Below are 18,339 nucleotides of genomic sequence, written 5' to 3' on the forward strand. Positions count from 1 at the left end.
AACATGTATGTAACAATAGGTATAGAAAACAATTTGTACCCAGTTTGACTGTTTTCTGTATTGAAGACTGTTTTCTGTATTCAAGGCCTAGAAAACAGTTTGTAAATAATTCTGTAAATATTCATTTAATGTATACTATCTATAATTATGAATAATACTTCTTTATGTGCCACAGGGAATATGCAGGGATGATGTAAACAAGGTTTTTGTTTTGAGGAAGCCAACAATTTCATGAGATGACAGATGTGTTCACAAATAAATGTAAAACAAGTATGTATATGATGTACTCTGAATAGGCTGTCCAAGAAGAGTCTCCAAGTGGGAATGAAGGAATATAGAAAAAAAGGGGTTGCCTCAAACACAGGCAAAGCACAATTTTCAAGGCCTAGAAGCCAGACCAATTATTAGGCCTGGGTGATGGGATTTACAGAGTAGCTAAATTTTTGTCTTATGTATGTTGTTTCTAGATGAAGAGCCTGGGGTTAAGCAGGTATTGAGTCTATAGTTCTATGATCATTCATCCTAGAGACATCTCACAGCATCCATGGGGACCAAAGCTCCTGGATTTCAGATGTTCCTTGTACCAGATACAAAGGAATTGATGGAAGCTTTGCCACCAACTGGCATCCTTGTCTGGTTTACATGCTGTGTGCAGTTTACTAGCTCCTTCAGGATTAAACAAAGTAAAAGCAACCCTAAAATGATGCCCTTTGAACACTACCTTGGAGTAGGCTGTGTGGCCTGTGGGGATGTAATTCGTGCCATTAGAACACTAAAAAGCAAGTTAAAGAACTGTGAAGAAGAAGAACAGATTCTGCGTGAAGCCTTCATGAAGGTGGTAGCATTTGAGCTAGATCTTCAGAGATGACAAGACTTAATATGAAAATCAGAGGAAGGGCACTGCAAGAACATGAAACAATATAAATGACAAAATCGAAGTGAGAGAGCAGAGCTGTGTATTGGAAAGGAAGAGCAGTCCATTTTAGCTGAAGAATAAGATGTGTATGGGGAAACTGGAAAGGGAATAAGGGTCAGGCTAAGAGGATTGGCATTTAATATGTCAGTAATGGGAACCATGAAATATTGTAACAACTATTAAAGTGGGAGGATAAATAAAATAGGGGATATGTGAGTAACTTTTACAGAATCATTGGGTATGAAACACGCACATGAAGTCTGGGAGCCCAGACATGAACTGAGGCCACATGTGATTAGAGAATAAGATAGGAATTTGAATGCTTTATTTTAAAACCAATTGTTTTGCAGGAACACTAAAGAGAGAGGAACCATGTATGAATTTTTCGGAATTTGAGCATATGGGAGGATAATAATACAGTGAAGGCAGGAAGAGGGAAACACAGTATTGGACAGCCAGGTGAAAATGTCCTACAGGTGGTTAAAAAATAAGAGAATGGAGCGCAGGTGAGAGGTGGAGTAGAGAATGAGTCACCTACACTGAAGTGATTCAAAGTTTGGTCTGTCATAAACATAGTATAGGAACCTAATAACAGGCCCTAAATACAGGGCAAATGTTTAACAAGGAAGACAGAGATCTTAGAAGCAAACAAAACAAACCCCACCACGATTATTGATATTTATAGCTCATGTTTGTTTTACCAGCTGTTAAATTCTCAGAAGCTCTTATCCCAAACTGACCTTGTAACTGGCAGGAAGAACTGTCAAGGGCAAATTCTTATATGGAGATTTGACACCGAATTGCCAGGTATTTTAAGTCTAGAATATGACATATACCCGAAATGACACAACTAAAGTGGACAAAAGCATACTGGGGGGGGGGGGGCGTATGTGTGGGAGGAGACGTATTCCTGAACCACAGTTCAAATGTATGTATTGATGATTGTTAAAACTAATTCAAACACTATCACAGAAAAGTTCTCAAAGAGACATATGGTTGTGCTTGGGCAGAGATCCCTGCGAAGCAGGGGCAAGGTTAAAGAAAAGAAAGGTTAAAGAAAAGAAAGGTTAAAGAAAAGAAAAGAGTGGCCAAGAAAGAGTAGCACAAGTGATTGCGTAGCTCCCAGTCGGAAGGCGGCTCTCATTACCAAGCATACTTGCGGGATGGATCACCAGCACGACCACATCAGTTAATACCAACGCAGGCGTGCGCCAAGCAGGGGCGGGGTCACACCCAGCGATGCAAGAAAGCCCCTTTGGGGGGAGCTGGGCGGAGCCGGAGGCCCCACCTCCGGGCCTACTACATTTCCCTAAATTCCGCGCGGCCGCGAAGACTCACTCCCCGGGCCCGGAGCTAAGACTTGCCGCATGGGATTGGGAGTCAGGTTACATGCGCCGCCCAAGTGGACGCTAGTGGGGAGATCTGAAGGGATTGGCTAGTGAGAGTTCGAGTCCCGCCCACATATGGTGACGACAGGCGGTCGTCTGGCTACTTAAGGCGTCGTGGTCTCGCCCGCCCCGCCTTAGCTCCCGCGCTAGAGAGAAACATGTATCGTTTCCGATCACAGCTCTTCACGGGGATTTCTGCTGCCGCCACCGCCCATTTTTACCCCCGCCGCTTCTCGCCTCTGTTGTTAGCCGAAGATTCGCCTCTCAGCCGCCCGCCTCACAGACGTACGAGTAGAAAGTGCAGCTCCATCGGCTGATCCTCGCTAAACTCCGAGTTTAGACGGCACCGGGCGTCCCACGATGCCGAAGAATAAGAAGCGGAACACTCCCCACCGCGGTGGTGGCGGCGGCTCAGGGGCAGCTGCAGCAACGGCAGGTAAGGGGTATCCCCGCCACGGCGTCCTGGTGCCGGCCGGGTTGGCGAGGCTCCCAGCCTGGGGCGAGTGGGAGTTGTAGTTCCGTCTTGCCTTCGGACGTTTGCGTCTCCCAGGCGCGTGGTGTGGCTGGCAAACTACAGTTCCCAGCGTGCCCTGGGCGCCGTGCCTCGCGCGATTTGGTTCCGGCGTGCGAATCACACTTCGGGCACCGGCCGCTAGGGCAGGGAGGAAAGGGCCCTTGGGCTTGAGTGTGTGTCGGGATGAAGGTGCTCTGGAGTTGGGTGGGAAAGGAGCTGCCCCCAGAGACTACTGCTAGTTAGCCCTAGCTGACCAAGAGCAGGGTAGAGGTGGAGTTGCTCCCGTGCTGTCACCGGCCGCTTGTGAATCCCAGCTTAACATGGAGTGCCAAACGTCTGGCGGGTTTGGACCCTCTCTTGCGTCACGCGGCTTGGACCTTACGCTATGCGGCCGGGATGAGGCAGAGGCGATGACGCAGAGGCGCGCGAGTGGCTTCCATTCTGCTGCCTTCCAGCGCATCCTGCTTGTTTCACCTGGCGGGGCGGAGACGTCGGAGGATGCGGCCACCGCCCCACCTTTGGCTGGGACCTTGCTCAGTACTGGCACCTGCAGAAGCCACGCGCCCCTGCCCCACTGCGGCTAGTCGAGACGACCTCCTATTCCCCCAGGCAGAAACCGCGTTCACCTTTAGTGCTGCATTCTGTGGGTTCTCTGCAGTGAATCAGGTGGCAAGGAACTCAGTTTTCAGTTGGGGAAAAGTTTAGGGTTTTGGGGCCCTTACTGCAAAGTAGAAGCTTTTCCTAATGGGTAGGTGTTAACTGTATTTACTTATAATACAGTTAAGAAAAAATTCCAACCAGAAAGTCAGTCCTACAAGACACCACACTAATCTCAATTAAAGTATTCTAAAACTGAACACAGTCATCTCATTTAGTAATTGTTGAAATTATGGAGTTGAATATTGGGATATCCTCGGAGATCATCCAGCTAATATTAGCCTTTGGGTATTTGTTGACACAGTTGCCACTCTTTCTGATCCTCAGAATGATATGCCTTTGATTAAATAGTAAATATACCAGTTATCTTGTTACAGATTATTGGAAACTGAATGGCAGCCTGAACACCTATGATCACGTATTATACACTTAATAATTGACATTGGAAATGGATGATTACAAATGCAATCCTTCTTTATGTTGCTATCCTGATTGAAAACTCTCCATTTTGGTGAAATTTATTCTTTACCAAGCTGCAGAATATATAGTTTGCGACATTTCATTGCTTTGGGCCAGCTGAGGAGACCTCTTATCCTCTGTTTCAGTGTTCCTTATTTGAAATACACATTTCAATTCTGCCTAGAAGACCATGATTTTATTTTTTGTGTGTGTTGATGAAATGGAAGTAATGAGAAAAGCAGCAAGCAAACTGAAGTTGTTTGGAAATTAGTAATAGTGGTCTTTATGAATCACAAACATTTCCTTTTGAAGCTTCCTGGCATACCTGTTTCCTTCCTTGTTCAGTACTTAACTGTAGAGGCGTCTGATGGCTGTAGGGGAATTGTCTTTAATATTTTGCCTCAAGGATGACTTGTGACCTGTCAGCCTTATCACAGCCCGCCTTTTTAGCAGAAAAGGTTCATTTAAACACTATATTTTAGTATATACAATACAAACATTTAAAACTCTTAATTTTTAGCACATACTGGCAAATAGAAAGTAATTCTTTGAATAGTCTATAAAATTACATGCTTCCCAAGTTTTTTGGATGTTTACATTAGAACTTATTAACTCTGGTTTCCTCTTGTGAGTAGGACTGGGGGAGGGGTGGGTATGAGATTGGCTTTTTTAACTTGATCTCATGGAATGTTTTGCTTATTTGATAAATAATAAGCAAGTAATAGTTGAGTAGAAGAGGTGGAAATTTCACAAACTTGAAAACCACTTAACTTACTAATTTTTAAAATAATATGTAGAGGAATGAGATTTAAATGAGGTCTCCACTATATAGCCAAATAGATGACCAACTTCTCTTTATCACTTTAATGGACTTTCCATTGAGACTGGAAATTTCCAGAAAGCTAAGAAAATCTAATACAAGTATGCCCACTTATGGTGATTAAAAAAATAAAATAAAAATTAAAAAAAAAATATATGTATATATATATATAATTTTTCTTAGTTGTAGTTAGACACAATACCTTCATTCCATTCATTTATTTTTATGTGGTGCTGAGGATTGAACCCAGGGCCCCTCACGTGCTAGGCTAGGGTTCTACCGCTGAGCCACATCCCAGGCCCAACTTGTGGTGATTTAAAGAGAGCATTTTGTTGTGGTACTAGATATTGAACCCAGGGCCTTGTGCATACTGGACAAGCTCTGAAGGGAGCAATTTTCAGAAAGGAAAAAAAATCATAATAAATCCTGTGGAAATAAGGACTTTATGTATCTAAAGTGCCACCTCATTAATAGGTGAGTTTGTCAAACTCACAAAGTTTGACCCAGATATCAGGCAATATGCAGGGTTTTTCCCCTTTTTTTTTTTTTCTTTTTTGTTTTCTTCTAATCCCTCTTTCCCTTGACTTTTGGGGAAAAAAGGGAAATGGAAACTGACTATAGTCAAGAGAAGTTATTGAACTATTCTTAAAAATGGCTGAATATGAAAAATTAAAATTGTAAATTGACTTGTGAGTTGTAAAATTAATCAGATGACACTCAACTGTTGCCATGATTTCTAGTCATGAAGACAATGAAGATGGATCCAGAAATAGAGTACAGCATCATAGATCTTTGTTTACTTCTATTTTAAGCACGGTGATTGTGAAATTTTAGGATCTTGGTTTCATTATTCTTTATGCAATAAGCAAGAAAATTGGAAGGCTACTTGCTATGTTAATTTAAAAATCTGCTAAGTTCTCTGTTTTGATTTAAAAGAAATAATGATATACCCTATTTAAAAGAAAAATAACTCAGTTACCTTACAGGATTTAAAAAATAAGGTAGTAAATAATATGAACTTTATGAATGTAGGGTCTTTGTGATATTTGGTATAGTCTTTGATTTCCCAACTAAGAGAAATAGGGCTTAGGTAAATCAGGTGATTTGAAGGCACTCTTGGGGTAGAATTTGTAACTCATTCTAGCTCAGTCAGTGTTCAGTATAATTTATAACTGAGTAACCTTTATTCCATCAAATATTTTTAATGGTGCATTGTTACATATAACGATGGAATTTGTTATTACTTATTCATATGTGCACACAATATAATAATATAATTTGGCCAGTAGCTACTTTTTTTATTAATATGAAATTCCTAAGTTATCATGAATTTGTTCCATAAGTTGATGATATTGAAAGAAATATTCTAGTTTTTAAAAAGGTTTTTTTTTTTTTTATTAATAGCATGGATATTTTTAAACTTAGAGTATATTGGATCCTTAATTTAACAGGCTTTTATGACATATGAAATAGTAAAGTTTCTATTTGAAGCCTTTTCTTTCCCTCCTTTTAATTCAAATTATCTTTAAAACTACCTTACCTTACCTCTAATTTAACATAAAATGTAGCCTAAATGTTTGCATATATAGCAACAAAATCATTTTTTTTCTTTTATCTAATAGGTGGTCAGCATCGAAATGTTCAACCTTTTAGTGATGAGGATGCATCAATTGAAACAATGAGCCATTGCAGTGGTTACAGTGATCCTTCCAGTTTTGCTGAAGATGGTATGAATTTTAAATATAATCTTCCAATTTGAGATAAAAAGTTGTTTTAGGTGAAGGAATTCTTCTAGCTAAAGTATATTATACTTGTTCCGCTATCTGCTTTTTCCTTTCTTAAAATTACATTGATGGTTTATAATTATTCCTTAGGGCCAGAAGTCCTTGATGAGGAAGGAACTCAGGAAGACTTAGAGTATAAGTTAAAGGGATTAATTGACCTGACCCTGGATAAGAGGTAGGAAATACTAAAAACTCTCCATTCTGGGTGATTCTGATTAGCACCTTATAATTTGGGCAGTTCTGTGATACAGCTTTTCTGATGCTTTTTTGTTTACTTTGGAGGAATTAATGTTTTTTGTTCCTTTAGCCTATTAATGTGGGTAGTACCTTGACACTAGGATTTAGATCAATTTGAATTGATCATTATTCTAGCATATATGTAACTGTATTTTGTTACAGTGGAAATAGATTTATTGAATTAAAGTTAATCTTCAATTAGAGATGATAATTAAACTTTGCTTTAAGCTGTCTGTCCACTGATTTTGGTATGGACATGAAAAATATCAAAGCTGTGTTGTTTTCTTTATAGTAGTTGTAGAACTTACTAAGGGATGGAATTGTAAAGCCCAAATGATGCAAACATTGTAGTGTTAAAAATGTAAACTTACTATAATACTGGAGAAATCATACATTGAGACTGTGAAATATTATTCACTCAGAGTTCTGCCTATCAAACTAAAAAACAGAAAGATGTTCTGATATAAGCAGCTTAAAAAATCTTTTATGTATTAAGGTAAGTTATAAATGAAAATTACTGAAAAATGTTTAGGACTTGAAGATAATTTAGATTTAAACATTGTCTAGTGGCAACATTCTCAACTAGATCTTTCTTGTTTTAAATAGTTTGAAGACAAGGCAGGCAGCTCTTGAAGGTATTAAAAATGTACTGGCTTCAAAAATGTTTTATGAATTTATTCTGGAAAGAAGAATGACTTTAACTGATAGCATTGAACGCTGTCTAAAAAAAGGTAATCACCCTTATTTTTGAGTAAGTGGCGCAGAATTAATGATGAATTTGCTGTCTTCTTTGCAATAACATTTGTTAATGACATTAACAATTCTAGTTTAGTCTTCATGATAGTCAGGGAATATTGCATGCTTGTTATAACTGAGAATGAGATTTGTTAGAAACTTTTGTTTTTATTTATGTAACAAACATGGAAGGATTGGGTTGGATTGTCATCTTTGGTTCTATCCTAAGAGGTGATTGCTATTCTCTGGTTAGATATAGAAGTCTTGAAAGTGTGCATCAGATGTAAAGATGAAGTATTATTTCAAAAGACCTCCTACTTCATTTTCTAATTTGCACAAATATTATGTCATCTAGCTCATTTTCCCTTGCACTTACTTAGAATATCCATTGTACTTGTAGAAGATATCACTTTTTAAGATATCCCTTGGAATGTTTGCCTTCTAGAACTTCGTAGTTCTAGAATTCTGGAATTTATATTGTTTCAATGATAGAGCTTGTAAGGATAAAGAGAGACCTTAAAGAGTCAGCTTATTATTACCAGACTTTTCAGTTTTAGAAACCACAAAACTATCTGCCAATTCACATATCTTGCCAAGCACATTATGAAGATAATTACCTTCTATCATTATTTTTTAACAAAATACTTATAGCACCAAAAATGTAGAAAGCACATATTTCTTTAAAGTGAATGAACTTTATGTTCTTATTTTTCTCATTTTGCTTCAGGATGGAAGCTTTGTCATGAATGAAACCCTTGATTGATTTCACCCTCTCATTATACAGAATAAGGAAAGGCATTGGGAAAGCCAGACAGCTCTTAAGCCCATAAATTTTCAGTGGTATAGCTGATAGCAGAGCCAACTGTATTTGAGATAACACAGTAGCTTTTTCTTTGCATGTATGGCCCTAAGGATTGAACTGAACATATGTGCCACAGCATCCAGTGTACATAGTGACTTTTAAAAATATACTTTGCATTAAAACTGTCTCGTAATGGTAGTTGGACTAGGTGAGTTTAAAAATTCCATTGAGGCCTGCACATATAGATTTTTAATAGATTTCTATTGCCTTACACCTTTTTGTGCATATGATTCTCAAAAAAAAAAATCGTTTATATATGAATGTGGTTTCTATTTTTAATCCCTTATTCATTCAAAAAAAATTTTGACGGGAAATCCTGAAGGATTACCTCTTGGGCTGTATATATGAAATGCTTAGGAGATTAATTCAAGGGTTGCTTGAACAAGGTTCATTATGAATATCTTATGGAGTTAGAAGGCAGAAATTGACATGAAACATGTTATTTTGTTGAACCAATGTAGTACTCCCTTAACGGCGTTACTTATCTTCATTTTACAGATGAGGAAAATCATCTATAACTAAGTAAAGATCATTTGAATAGTTACTGGCTGGTCTAGGATTTGAGTGAGGTCTGTTTCTTAAGATTCACCACTGTGGCCTCACTGAGTTTATGCCTTATGTCAAAGCCTGAAGTATAGGAAGGGTTTCATAAATGGTAGATGCCATTTTGTATTTGAAAAAATTTGGGAATTACTATCTTAATAAGTTAGTCTGTTGAAAATAATTAGTTATGGTTGTATTTTGGCTTCTTTTGTAGGGAAGAGCGACGAGCAGCGGGCAGCTGCAGCGCTTGCTTCTGTTCTTTGTATTCAGTTAGGCCCTGGAATTGAAAGTGAAGAGATTTTAAAAACTCTTGGACCAGTCCTAAAGAAAATAATTTGTGACGGGACAGCTAGTATCCAGGCTAGGCAAGCTGTAAGTATAAGATTTTTAATAAGTTTACAGATCTATCTAGGTTTGATGCCCAGACATAAACAGTAGATTTTTGTTAATGTTTTATTCTCATTTGTCCATTTTAGTGAACACAAACTCGGTATGATGGTTGTTTTCTTTAATTTTCTGACACTTTGAAGAGCATTCGATATAAAACAAATTCCTACATCTTTGAAATTGAAGATCATAATACAGATAAATATTGTATTGAGTTATTTAGGGTTATTATAGAATAATTTTGATTGGCACTTAAAGAAATGATCTGGACTCTTTAATTGGGTAGTTATTTTTTATTACTAATAATGTTATTTTTTTTCTTTCTGATTCCTATGTCCTAAGTAAGTTCTTTTGATAAAGATGAATATGGGTAGGCATAGCAATCTCTGGCCTGTGAAATATTTATCTGCTTTGATTTTCTAATTGTTTGGATACTTTCTTGGGGAGGGTGGAACCGGGGATTGAACTCAGGGGCACTAGACCACTGAGTCACATCTCCAGCCCAATTTTTGTATTTTTTTAATTTGGAGACAGGGTCTCATTGAGTTGCTTAGTGTGCCTTACTTTTGCTGAGGTTAGCTTTGAACTTGTGATCCTCCTATCTCAGCCTCCTGAGCCGCTGGAATTATAGACATGTGCCACCACACCCAGCTTAATTGTTTGATACTTTTTAATAATTTGGAAATTATTTAAGTTTTATGAGATTTCTACTCCTGAGTGCTTATTTCTTGGAAGTAGGTTTGTTCTACAAGTTTTCATAGTGGAGTCTTTATAAAAACCAATGAAGTGCTCAGAGACAGAGCACTTGCTTGGCAAGTATGAGGCACTGGGTTCGAGCCTTAGCACTACATAAAAAAAAATAAATAAATAAATGGCATCTGTCCATTTACAACTACCAAAAAAAAAACAATGAATCTAGGTGGTTTTAAAAATGTAAAAAACCAGTAACAGTCTTAATACAAAAGGTCCTTAATAGAGTGGGCTTGTTGATTGCAAATGTCCAAGTTTCAGCTCCGTCTTTAAGTTAAAGTTAAAGGTTGAAATGATCTGCTAGACACCTATGCCGCAGTCTGGCTGGGCACAAAATCACGAGCCACCACACAGCTTGTAGATTCAAACAGCAACTCTTTATTCCCGAACTCACACCAGCCGTATACAAACAACGTTCTGGGGAAATCCACGTTCTCTGCCCAAATCCACCTCCACTGGGCTTCTATCTCCAAAATATACTGTCTAAATCCTGTGAGAACTCAAGGGGAACTCAGGCAGCAGGATACGCCCTATTCCCAGCAGGAATAATCTTAAACCTTAAACCTGGAACCTAAACCGGGAACGCCCTAATCCGCCTTGGTCCTTGAGCAAGGTCACCTACATTCAATGTCACTGCAACATGGGGTACACTGGCAAGGAAATTGTCATACCTACTTGGCTAATGGCTCCCAGCACACCTATACTGCATGCAGTAAGGAAACAATAGGAATAGTTAGTTTACCCCTTCAAATGCTTCACTCGCATAAGTTAAATCATAGACTGTGAGGCTAGAGTGGATTTAGAAATTAGGGCCTGGGGTTGTGGCTCAGTGGTAGAGTGCTTGCTTAGCATGTGTGAGGCACTGGGTTTGATTCTCAGTATCGCATATAAATAAATGAATAAAAGGTTCATCAACATCTAATTTTTTTTTAATTAATACATTCATCACCCTTCAATTTTATGAATTAATAAAAGAACCAAGAGAAACAATCACTTTCCTAAAGTTGTATGGAGTTTCGTAGCGGAGCATGAACTAAAGTGCACTTCCTTTGACTCTTGGTCTAATATTCTTTTCTTCTCCCCTGCTTCGTGCATATATTGTCCTTAGGATGTCGTAGAGTCAGGTAGTTGAGAAAATTTTCATACTGAATTACAAAAGTGCATGTAGAATTAATAAGAAAGCTAAGCATTGATCTCTATGTTTTCTTTTTTTTCTTTTTATTTCAGTGTGCATCTTGCTTTGGTGTTTGCAGTTTTATTGCCACAGATGATATTACTGTAAGTAGAAAACTTTGACTTCAGTTATATATGATTATTTCTAATTTATGATGGTTACTTTATGTCATATTCTTATTCATTAGGAGCTGTATTCAACTCTGGAATGTTTGGAAAATATCTTCACCAAGTCCTATCTCAAGGAGAAAGACAGTAATGTTATTTGCAGCACCCCAAACACAGTGCTTCATATCAGCTCACTTCTGGCATGGACATTATTACTGACCATATGCCCAATCAATGAAGTAAAGAAAAAGCTGGAGATGTATGTGTTTTTAGTTTCATATTTTGTAAAAACATTTAGTCGACATAACTGTCGCATTCACATTGTAATGACTAACTATTTTTTAGGCATTTCCATAAACTTCCAAGCCTCCTTTCTTGTGATGATGTAAACATGAGAATAGCTGCTGGCGAATCTTTGGCACTTCTTTTTGAATTGGCCAGAGGAATGGAGAGTGTAAGTACCTAATTGGCAGAGGAAAAAGCTTGTGCCACAAGGATTGTTATTCCAACATTACCATCACAATTAAGAACTGGATGATAAATTTACAGGATCTCTTAGTGAGAACCTTGTGATTATGCTGCTTCTTACCACTGATGATATTTCTGAGAGCATAAACCAATAGGAGTTTGGTAGAGCAATATTTGAGTATAGTTCATTACACTTGAATTTTAATATCTATTAAATTGAAGTATAGGGAGATGATGTATTCACTAAGAAACTTGTAATTTTAATGGAGATGTTTGGATTTCTCCAATACCTAACATATTAAGGTAACTTAATCATGTGATGCTTTATAATAAATATCAAATGAGTGAAGTATTAGATTAACAGAGGTTTGGGATGAGATGACTTTAATCATTGTCATTTAACATTGCCTTTTTAGAGTGGTACATGTGCCTTCACTATCCATTTTCTACTCATGGATATTAGTTACCATGGCTTGGCTCTCAGAGGTAATTGAGTTTGTTTTAGTTTGATAAGCTATCCCAGTTTGCTTGGAACCTTTTTGGGTTTAGCATTGAAAGTCCTGTGTTCCAGGAAACCCATTGTCTCAGGCAAACTGGACTCTAGTTTGTAATCTCTAGTCTAAGGATTGCTGAAGAAAGGAATGCATCAGATCTTAACTACAGGAAGGGGAATTTTTTCTTAGATACATGGTTCAGATAACGTGCTGTTGTATGCCAGCTGAGTGCAGTGGCCAGGAGACTGAAGCAGGAGGATCACAGGTTTGAGGTCAGCCTTGGCAAGACCATGTCTTAAAATTAAAAAAATAAACTGGGGATGATTCATGCCCCTGAGTTCAGTCCCTAGTACCACATTAAAGAAAAATAAATAACAAAGTAAGGTAGAGGACCAGCTTTTACTGCCTGTACATCAAGTCCATAGATATTTATTTATCCTTCTCATAAGGATAGTAAACATAAGGCTCCAGTAAGGAAATGCATATATTTATGGGAAATTGGTAACTAAATAGAAGATACTATTTCTAACCTTCAGTTACTTTTACTAGATGCTTTTTAAAATCTGAGGAGTAAATCGGTCATTTCCAAACTGCATTTTTTTTCCTGCAATTTTGTAACAGTGAATATTTCAAATACAATTAATATATTGTTCTGGATTGTATGCCATGTTTATTTAGTCCTTTGCATTCCATTCTAGGCCTGTATGTTAAAAATGTCTACTCATAATTTTTCTGTAGTCCCACTTTTCTTTGAAGGGTAGGAGATAGGAAGGAGAAGTAAGTTAATGTTAATGATTCTCCTTATGTAAAAACTTGGCCTCAAATTTAGTCATCAATTTAATTTTATTGAGCTAGTTAATGGTTTCTTAACCTCAAAGCACAGACACCCAGATGTCCCAATTTTTAATCTTACATTCCTTTGCTGGCTAGAAATGTTAATTTTTTATGTTCACCTTTTAAATGCGTCTTAAAAGGAAAGTTGTAATGCAATTTAAATTATACATGTTCAGTTTGTTTAAATTTGTGTAAATGTAATATTACCACTGTATATCTTAATCTTTGACTTAATAATTGGTAGCTAGGAGAACTCATAGATAGCTAGGAGAACTCATCCAAATGTGTTTATATGTAGAGGTGGTAGTTACAGGATGATTGAAAATGAATTAATCCGAGGGAATGTAACTCTGTGGTAAAGAGCTTGTCCTTATTCTACTTAACTTTTAAAATCATTTAGTTTTGCTATGCTGTTATTTAGGTAACAAATAATAATCTTCAGCCACCTACTTTGTTGTATTTATATTATGTTAGATTGAATAGGCTATATCTTATAATGTTGAAAGCCATTAGGGATTAATGTATGTTTATGTGCTGTTTTATATACTTTTAATATTTTATTTAATCTTTATTAAATACCTATGAAATGTGGATAGTATTAATTCCTTGCATTTTACGTAAGAGGAACTTGAAGCACAGATGGCTAGTATGAATATGCCCAAGGCTGTAAGTGGTGCATGCTTGTGATTCAAACTTAATGCAAAATACATGCTTTACATATGATTAAACTGCCTTATCCAGGTGCTTCACAGGTTTTTAGAAAAATACAAGTTCCATGTACATTCCTCTAAATGTAGAATTCTGATATAATAGTTAATGCTTCAGAATTTACTGACAATTTATTTTTATTATCTTATTTAATCCAAAACCAATGTGTGGGAGTGTGGATAATCTCTTTTGACAGATAGATGATAAAACAGATTTATAATTCTTAAAACTTAGTGTAGTGGGTAGTATATTTGAAATTCTAGTCCAGGACTTTTGACCTTGCTGTGTAATAATTACTGTGTGAGGTACATATATGTATACGTATATAGTTACATGTATATGTATATATACACACACACAAAGGAAGGGAAAATGTAACATTACCTACATATATACACACATACACAGATTTCCAAGCACTTTATGAAGACTTTTTTTTTTCTAAAATTGTACACATTTCTTTTCCATCTTTTGGTATTTTATTGAACTCAGTGATTCATCATCTAAAATAGGTTTTTGTTGTTTGGTGTGTGTGTTGGATACTTTTGTGTTTGGGGCTGACTTGTGCATTGTAAGATATTTAGCAACATCCCTGGCCTCTGTACTCTAGATGCCAGTAGCACTCTTTTCCCCCAGTTGTGACAACTAAAAATATCTCCAAATAGCCAAATGTCCTTTGGGAGTCAAAAGCATATCTAGTTGAGAGTCACTGGCAGTGGTTCTTAGTTCTTAGAATTAATTAAGATGATGTATAGAATTTGCTTAGATTTTTATTCATCTTTATAGATTTTTCAAATCTTTCATACTTCTGCTCACTAAGTAGTTGAGACTAGCCTCCAACTTGTGATCCTCCTGCCTCAACATTCTCAGTTGCTGGGATTAGAGGTGTGTGCACCGTGATTGTGTGTCTTAGTTTTTAATGTGGTTGTAAAATGGAGTTGGGAGGGCAGAGGATACAACTCAAGAGTAGAGGGCTTGCCTAGTATGTGTGAGCCCTTGAGTTTGATCCTTTGTACACCCCACCCCCACTCACATAAATGGAGTTAGGGAATTGAGAAAAAAGCACCAAATAAAGAGACTTCTTAGAATGTATTAGCAGGTTTACCAGGAAATTCTTAATCAGTTTTAGGTAATAGCAAATAATGTACTTAGTAGTTTCCCCTGACTGAGATCAGAGTATCTTCTTGCCTTAAATAATTTAATCACTTGAATTGTGTACCTGATATGAATGCTTCATTGCTTAGAAATTAAGAAGTTTAAAAAGCATTACTATTGGGCCAGGATTGTGGCTCAGCGGTAGAGCGCTTACCTAGCATGCGTGAGGTACTGGGTTTGTTCCCTGGCACCACATAAAAGTAAACAAATAAAATAAAGGTATTGTGTCCATCTACAACTAAAAAGATATTGGGGGGAGGGGGGAAGCATTATCAGTACCAGTAGCTTGTACCTTTAGAATAAGAATAATTGTATTTCCCTGAAATGAGTGATTTGGGGTTGGGTTGCCAAAGAGGAGAAGCTCTACGAGTGTAAAAGTGTTTCACTGAACATTTTAAAATCTTAGTAATGTCTTGTATTAGTGGGAGCACAGTTAGTGTTTATGAATGCATCTGGATACATTTGGAAGGGGACCATTAACTCTTTTGTGGTAATTAGCATTTTTGGATTAAAATTTTGCATGATAATATAAATGTGTCTGGGCACCAAAATCTTTAAACCCCTTACATTTTTGTGTTCTGTATAGCTAGATGTTTTTCAAAGGTAGGCTATTTTTTGTTAACTCTAGAAGAAACTTTGTAAAAATTAAAAAACAAAAACAAGTAAAATGAAATTGCTTTGCTTTTTCAGGACTTTTTTTATGAAGACATGGAGTCTTTGACACAGATGCTTAGAGCTTTGGCTACAGATGGAAATAAACACCGGGCCAAAGTGGACAAGAGAAAGCAGCGGTCTGTTTTCAGAGATGTCCTGAGGGCAGTAGAGGTAGGCCTCTTAAATGCTTTGTAATAGGTATTTACTTTGAAATTAAATTGTTTCAGGCTAAACTCTACAATTGAATCATTTTGTTGATTGAATTTGTTATTCATTCAAAATTTCTGCATTTAAGACCAGGCAGGTTTTTAATAAGTAGGTGAAGAATTTTTTTTTTCCCCCTTATAGAGGCAAATTTAATGCTGCTATATAAAGGTATTTTATTTTTAGATTTAAAAAAAAAATAGGGCTGGAGGTGTATCTCAGTGGTTAGAGCACTTGCCTAGGATATGGAAGACCCAGGGTTTATCTCCTAGGACCACCAAAATTGAAAGCAAAGATCTTTTGATCTCTGTAGCAAGGGTAGGTACTAAAACCTGAAATAACAAAACCCAGCATCTTACCAAGACCACTTAAAAGTATATGATGCTTAATTTCTTCTGTAGTCCTAATTTGCTTCTATGTATGTTGCCAATAAATAGATGTAGAAACTTGTAGGGATTAGAGTGCATGATTAAAACAAGCTGTAGGATAAGGGCAGTCTCACTATAGAGAACAAAAGTCTGATAATATTTTTGGTTGGCCAGATAAGAAATGTTTCTAGTGTTTAAAGAGTAGATTTCTCAGATTATTGTTATATGGTTAGGGCAGGTTTTTTTTGGAGAATAAATGTATAATCAAAGAGTCATTTAACCTGATGAGCATATGAAAATTTAGAGTGAGAATTTAAATTAGAGATGCTCAGGCCGCACCCCAGATCTAGTTTTGATGTGTTACTGTGATTCTCCTATGTATCCTACTTCGTTTTGATCCACCTTTTATAAAGTATAACCTAGGATATAAATTAGATCCTCTGGGATCTAAATACTTCTGTTATGGTGACTGTAACTGCATCCTAGTAGTTATATTTACTCTGGATTTTATAATCTAAAGACAAAAATAAAATCCTAAATAGAGCAGACATCAGTGCTAAGAATTGAAATTGATTTTATTATAGTGTGGCAGTGGCCTTAAATTACACAAATCATTTTAGAAATAACTATAAACTACTACTATATTTAAATTTTTTGGGTGTGTGATACTGTAACCTTCAAAGATAAGATGAAGATGTGTCCTAGATTTTCTGGATTAGACTTGATTTCATATTTTCTGTCTTGATGCATGCCCTCTAAGTAATCAATTGTAAGGGGTTAACAGCCAGGCATCTTATTGATCAGCTTAGGCCACTATAGCACTCAGCACCTGTTATTCTGAAATCTCAGTTTACACACTAGCATTATCAAGTCTCTTGTCTCTACTCCTCAGCTCTGCTAAAATTTGAAGCCATTTTCATCCTCTAGTCTATCTACCCTTCTAGGCCTTACCTAACCTTTCTTCTTCATCTAAGAATTTGAGCCCCTTTGTTCTTGCATTGAGCTTCCTGTTATTCTAGCTTCTGCTTCAAGTGTAGCTATCATTCAGTGTACCTTCAATCTACCTGTCAAACCTCCTTGCTAAGTGTTACGTCCCCATCCTCACCTGCCCCTCCATTGGAATCTAGTTTTTTCTAAAAGATCCTGCTTCCTTGATGGATCTTTCAAATAAAGGCTGCTGAACTGCCATAGAGGAGAATTAAGCATCTTGCAATAGTGGCCGCCACACCATTTCTTTTTATCCAAAAACCTTTCTTGAAGCTCATGTATTCCTTAAATCTGTAAGCATATTAGGTACTTTGTCATATGGTTTTATTATTTTAGTTTCATTATTAGTTTCACTCTTAAGCAATACAGCTATCTCCTTTTTAGGGAAAAGGGAATTAAGAACCATAAGTAGCAAAGCCAAAATTTAAACACACTGTGCTTTGCTTTTTCAGCAGGGCCAAATGTCAAGTGAGAGAGTGAATGTTTCAAATAGATCTGTCAATTGGCCATTGATGACCTTTTATAAGTGCAGCTTCAGTAGAGTGGTGGAAGAAAAGCCAGACTGAAGTGAATTAGAAGTGAATGGAGAGCTGGGTGCAGTAGTGCATGCCTGTAATTGCAGTAATTTGGGAGGCTGAGGTGAGAGGGTTGCAAGTTTGAGGCCAGCCTCAGCAAGTTAATAAGGCCCTGTCTTAAAATTTAAAAAATAATTAAATGAAAAGGACTGGGATGTAGCAGCTCAGTGGTAAAGCACTCCTGGGTTTAATCCCCAGTTCTGGGGATTTAAAAAAAAAAAATAAATGGGGAGTGAATAAGTGGAGACAATGTATCTATCCCAGCTGTTCTTTTAAAATGCATAAGCAGTAGAAAAAGGAAGAGAGTTGATAGCTATAGTGCTGGATTGTAGAGTTTGTTATAGAGAAAATTTGAAAATATAAGAGAAAGATTGGGATTCACCTTGAATTAAGGAGCAAAGGTGTGGGGTCTGTTACATTTAGGATGGAGAGAGGAATAGATAAGGATGCAGCTGAATTTATAGAGGTTGGGTGGATGGGAAATAAGAGTTCTTCCCTGGTGTCTCAGTGTTTTCTGAAACAGAAGTTGAAGTTGACTTTTTTTTTTTTTTTTTCAGTT

The 18,339-nt window shown here is 37.0% G+C and overlaps 1 protein-coding gene across 2 annotated transcripts in view; it reads left to right on the plus strand.

The window, feature by feature from the left end:
* The window catches only part of Ifrd1 (interferon related developmental regulator 1), a 49,067-nt gene that overhangs the window by 25,160 nt on the left and 5,568 nt on the right, over nucleotides 1–18,339 (plus strand). Inside the window, exons 1-9 of one of the 2 annotated variants that reach the window (XM_015498108.2) lie at nucleotides 2,416–2,740; nucleotides 6,377–6,481; nucleotides 6,629–6,713; nucleotides 7,382–7,506; nucleotides 9,130–9,287; nucleotides 11,280–11,330; nucleotides 11,414–11,592; nucleotides 11,679–11,787; nucleotides 15,683–15,817. In XM_015498108.2, coding sequence (XP_015353594.1) covers nucleotides 2,665–2,740; nucleotides 6,377–6,481; nucleotides 6,629–6,713; nucleotides 7,382–7,506; nucleotides 9,130–9,287; nucleotides 11,280–11,330; nucleotides 11,414–11,592; nucleotides 11,679–11,787; nucleotides 15,683–15,817 — 1,023 coding nt within the window. In that variant the 5' untranslated portion in view covers nucleotides 2,416–2,664. Of the gene's footprint in view, nucleotides 1–2,415; nucleotides 2,741–6,376; nucleotides 6,482–6,628; nucleotides 6,714–7,381; nucleotides 7,507–9,129; nucleotides 9,288–11,279; nucleotides 11,331–11,413; nucleotides 11,593–11,678; nucleotides 11,788–15,682; nucleotides 15,818–18,339 lie in introns of those variants that run through there. The other variant, XM_048799625.1, reaches the window with a different exon arrangement.

This window comes from Marmota marmota, unplaced genomic scaffold (assembly GCF_001458135.2).
Source record: "Marmota marmota marmota unplaced genomic scaffold, marMar, whole genome shotgun sequence".
In the NCBI taxonomy this organism is placed as follows: Eukaryota; Metazoa; Chordata; class Mammalia; order Rodentia; family Sciuridae; genus Marmota; species Marmota marmota.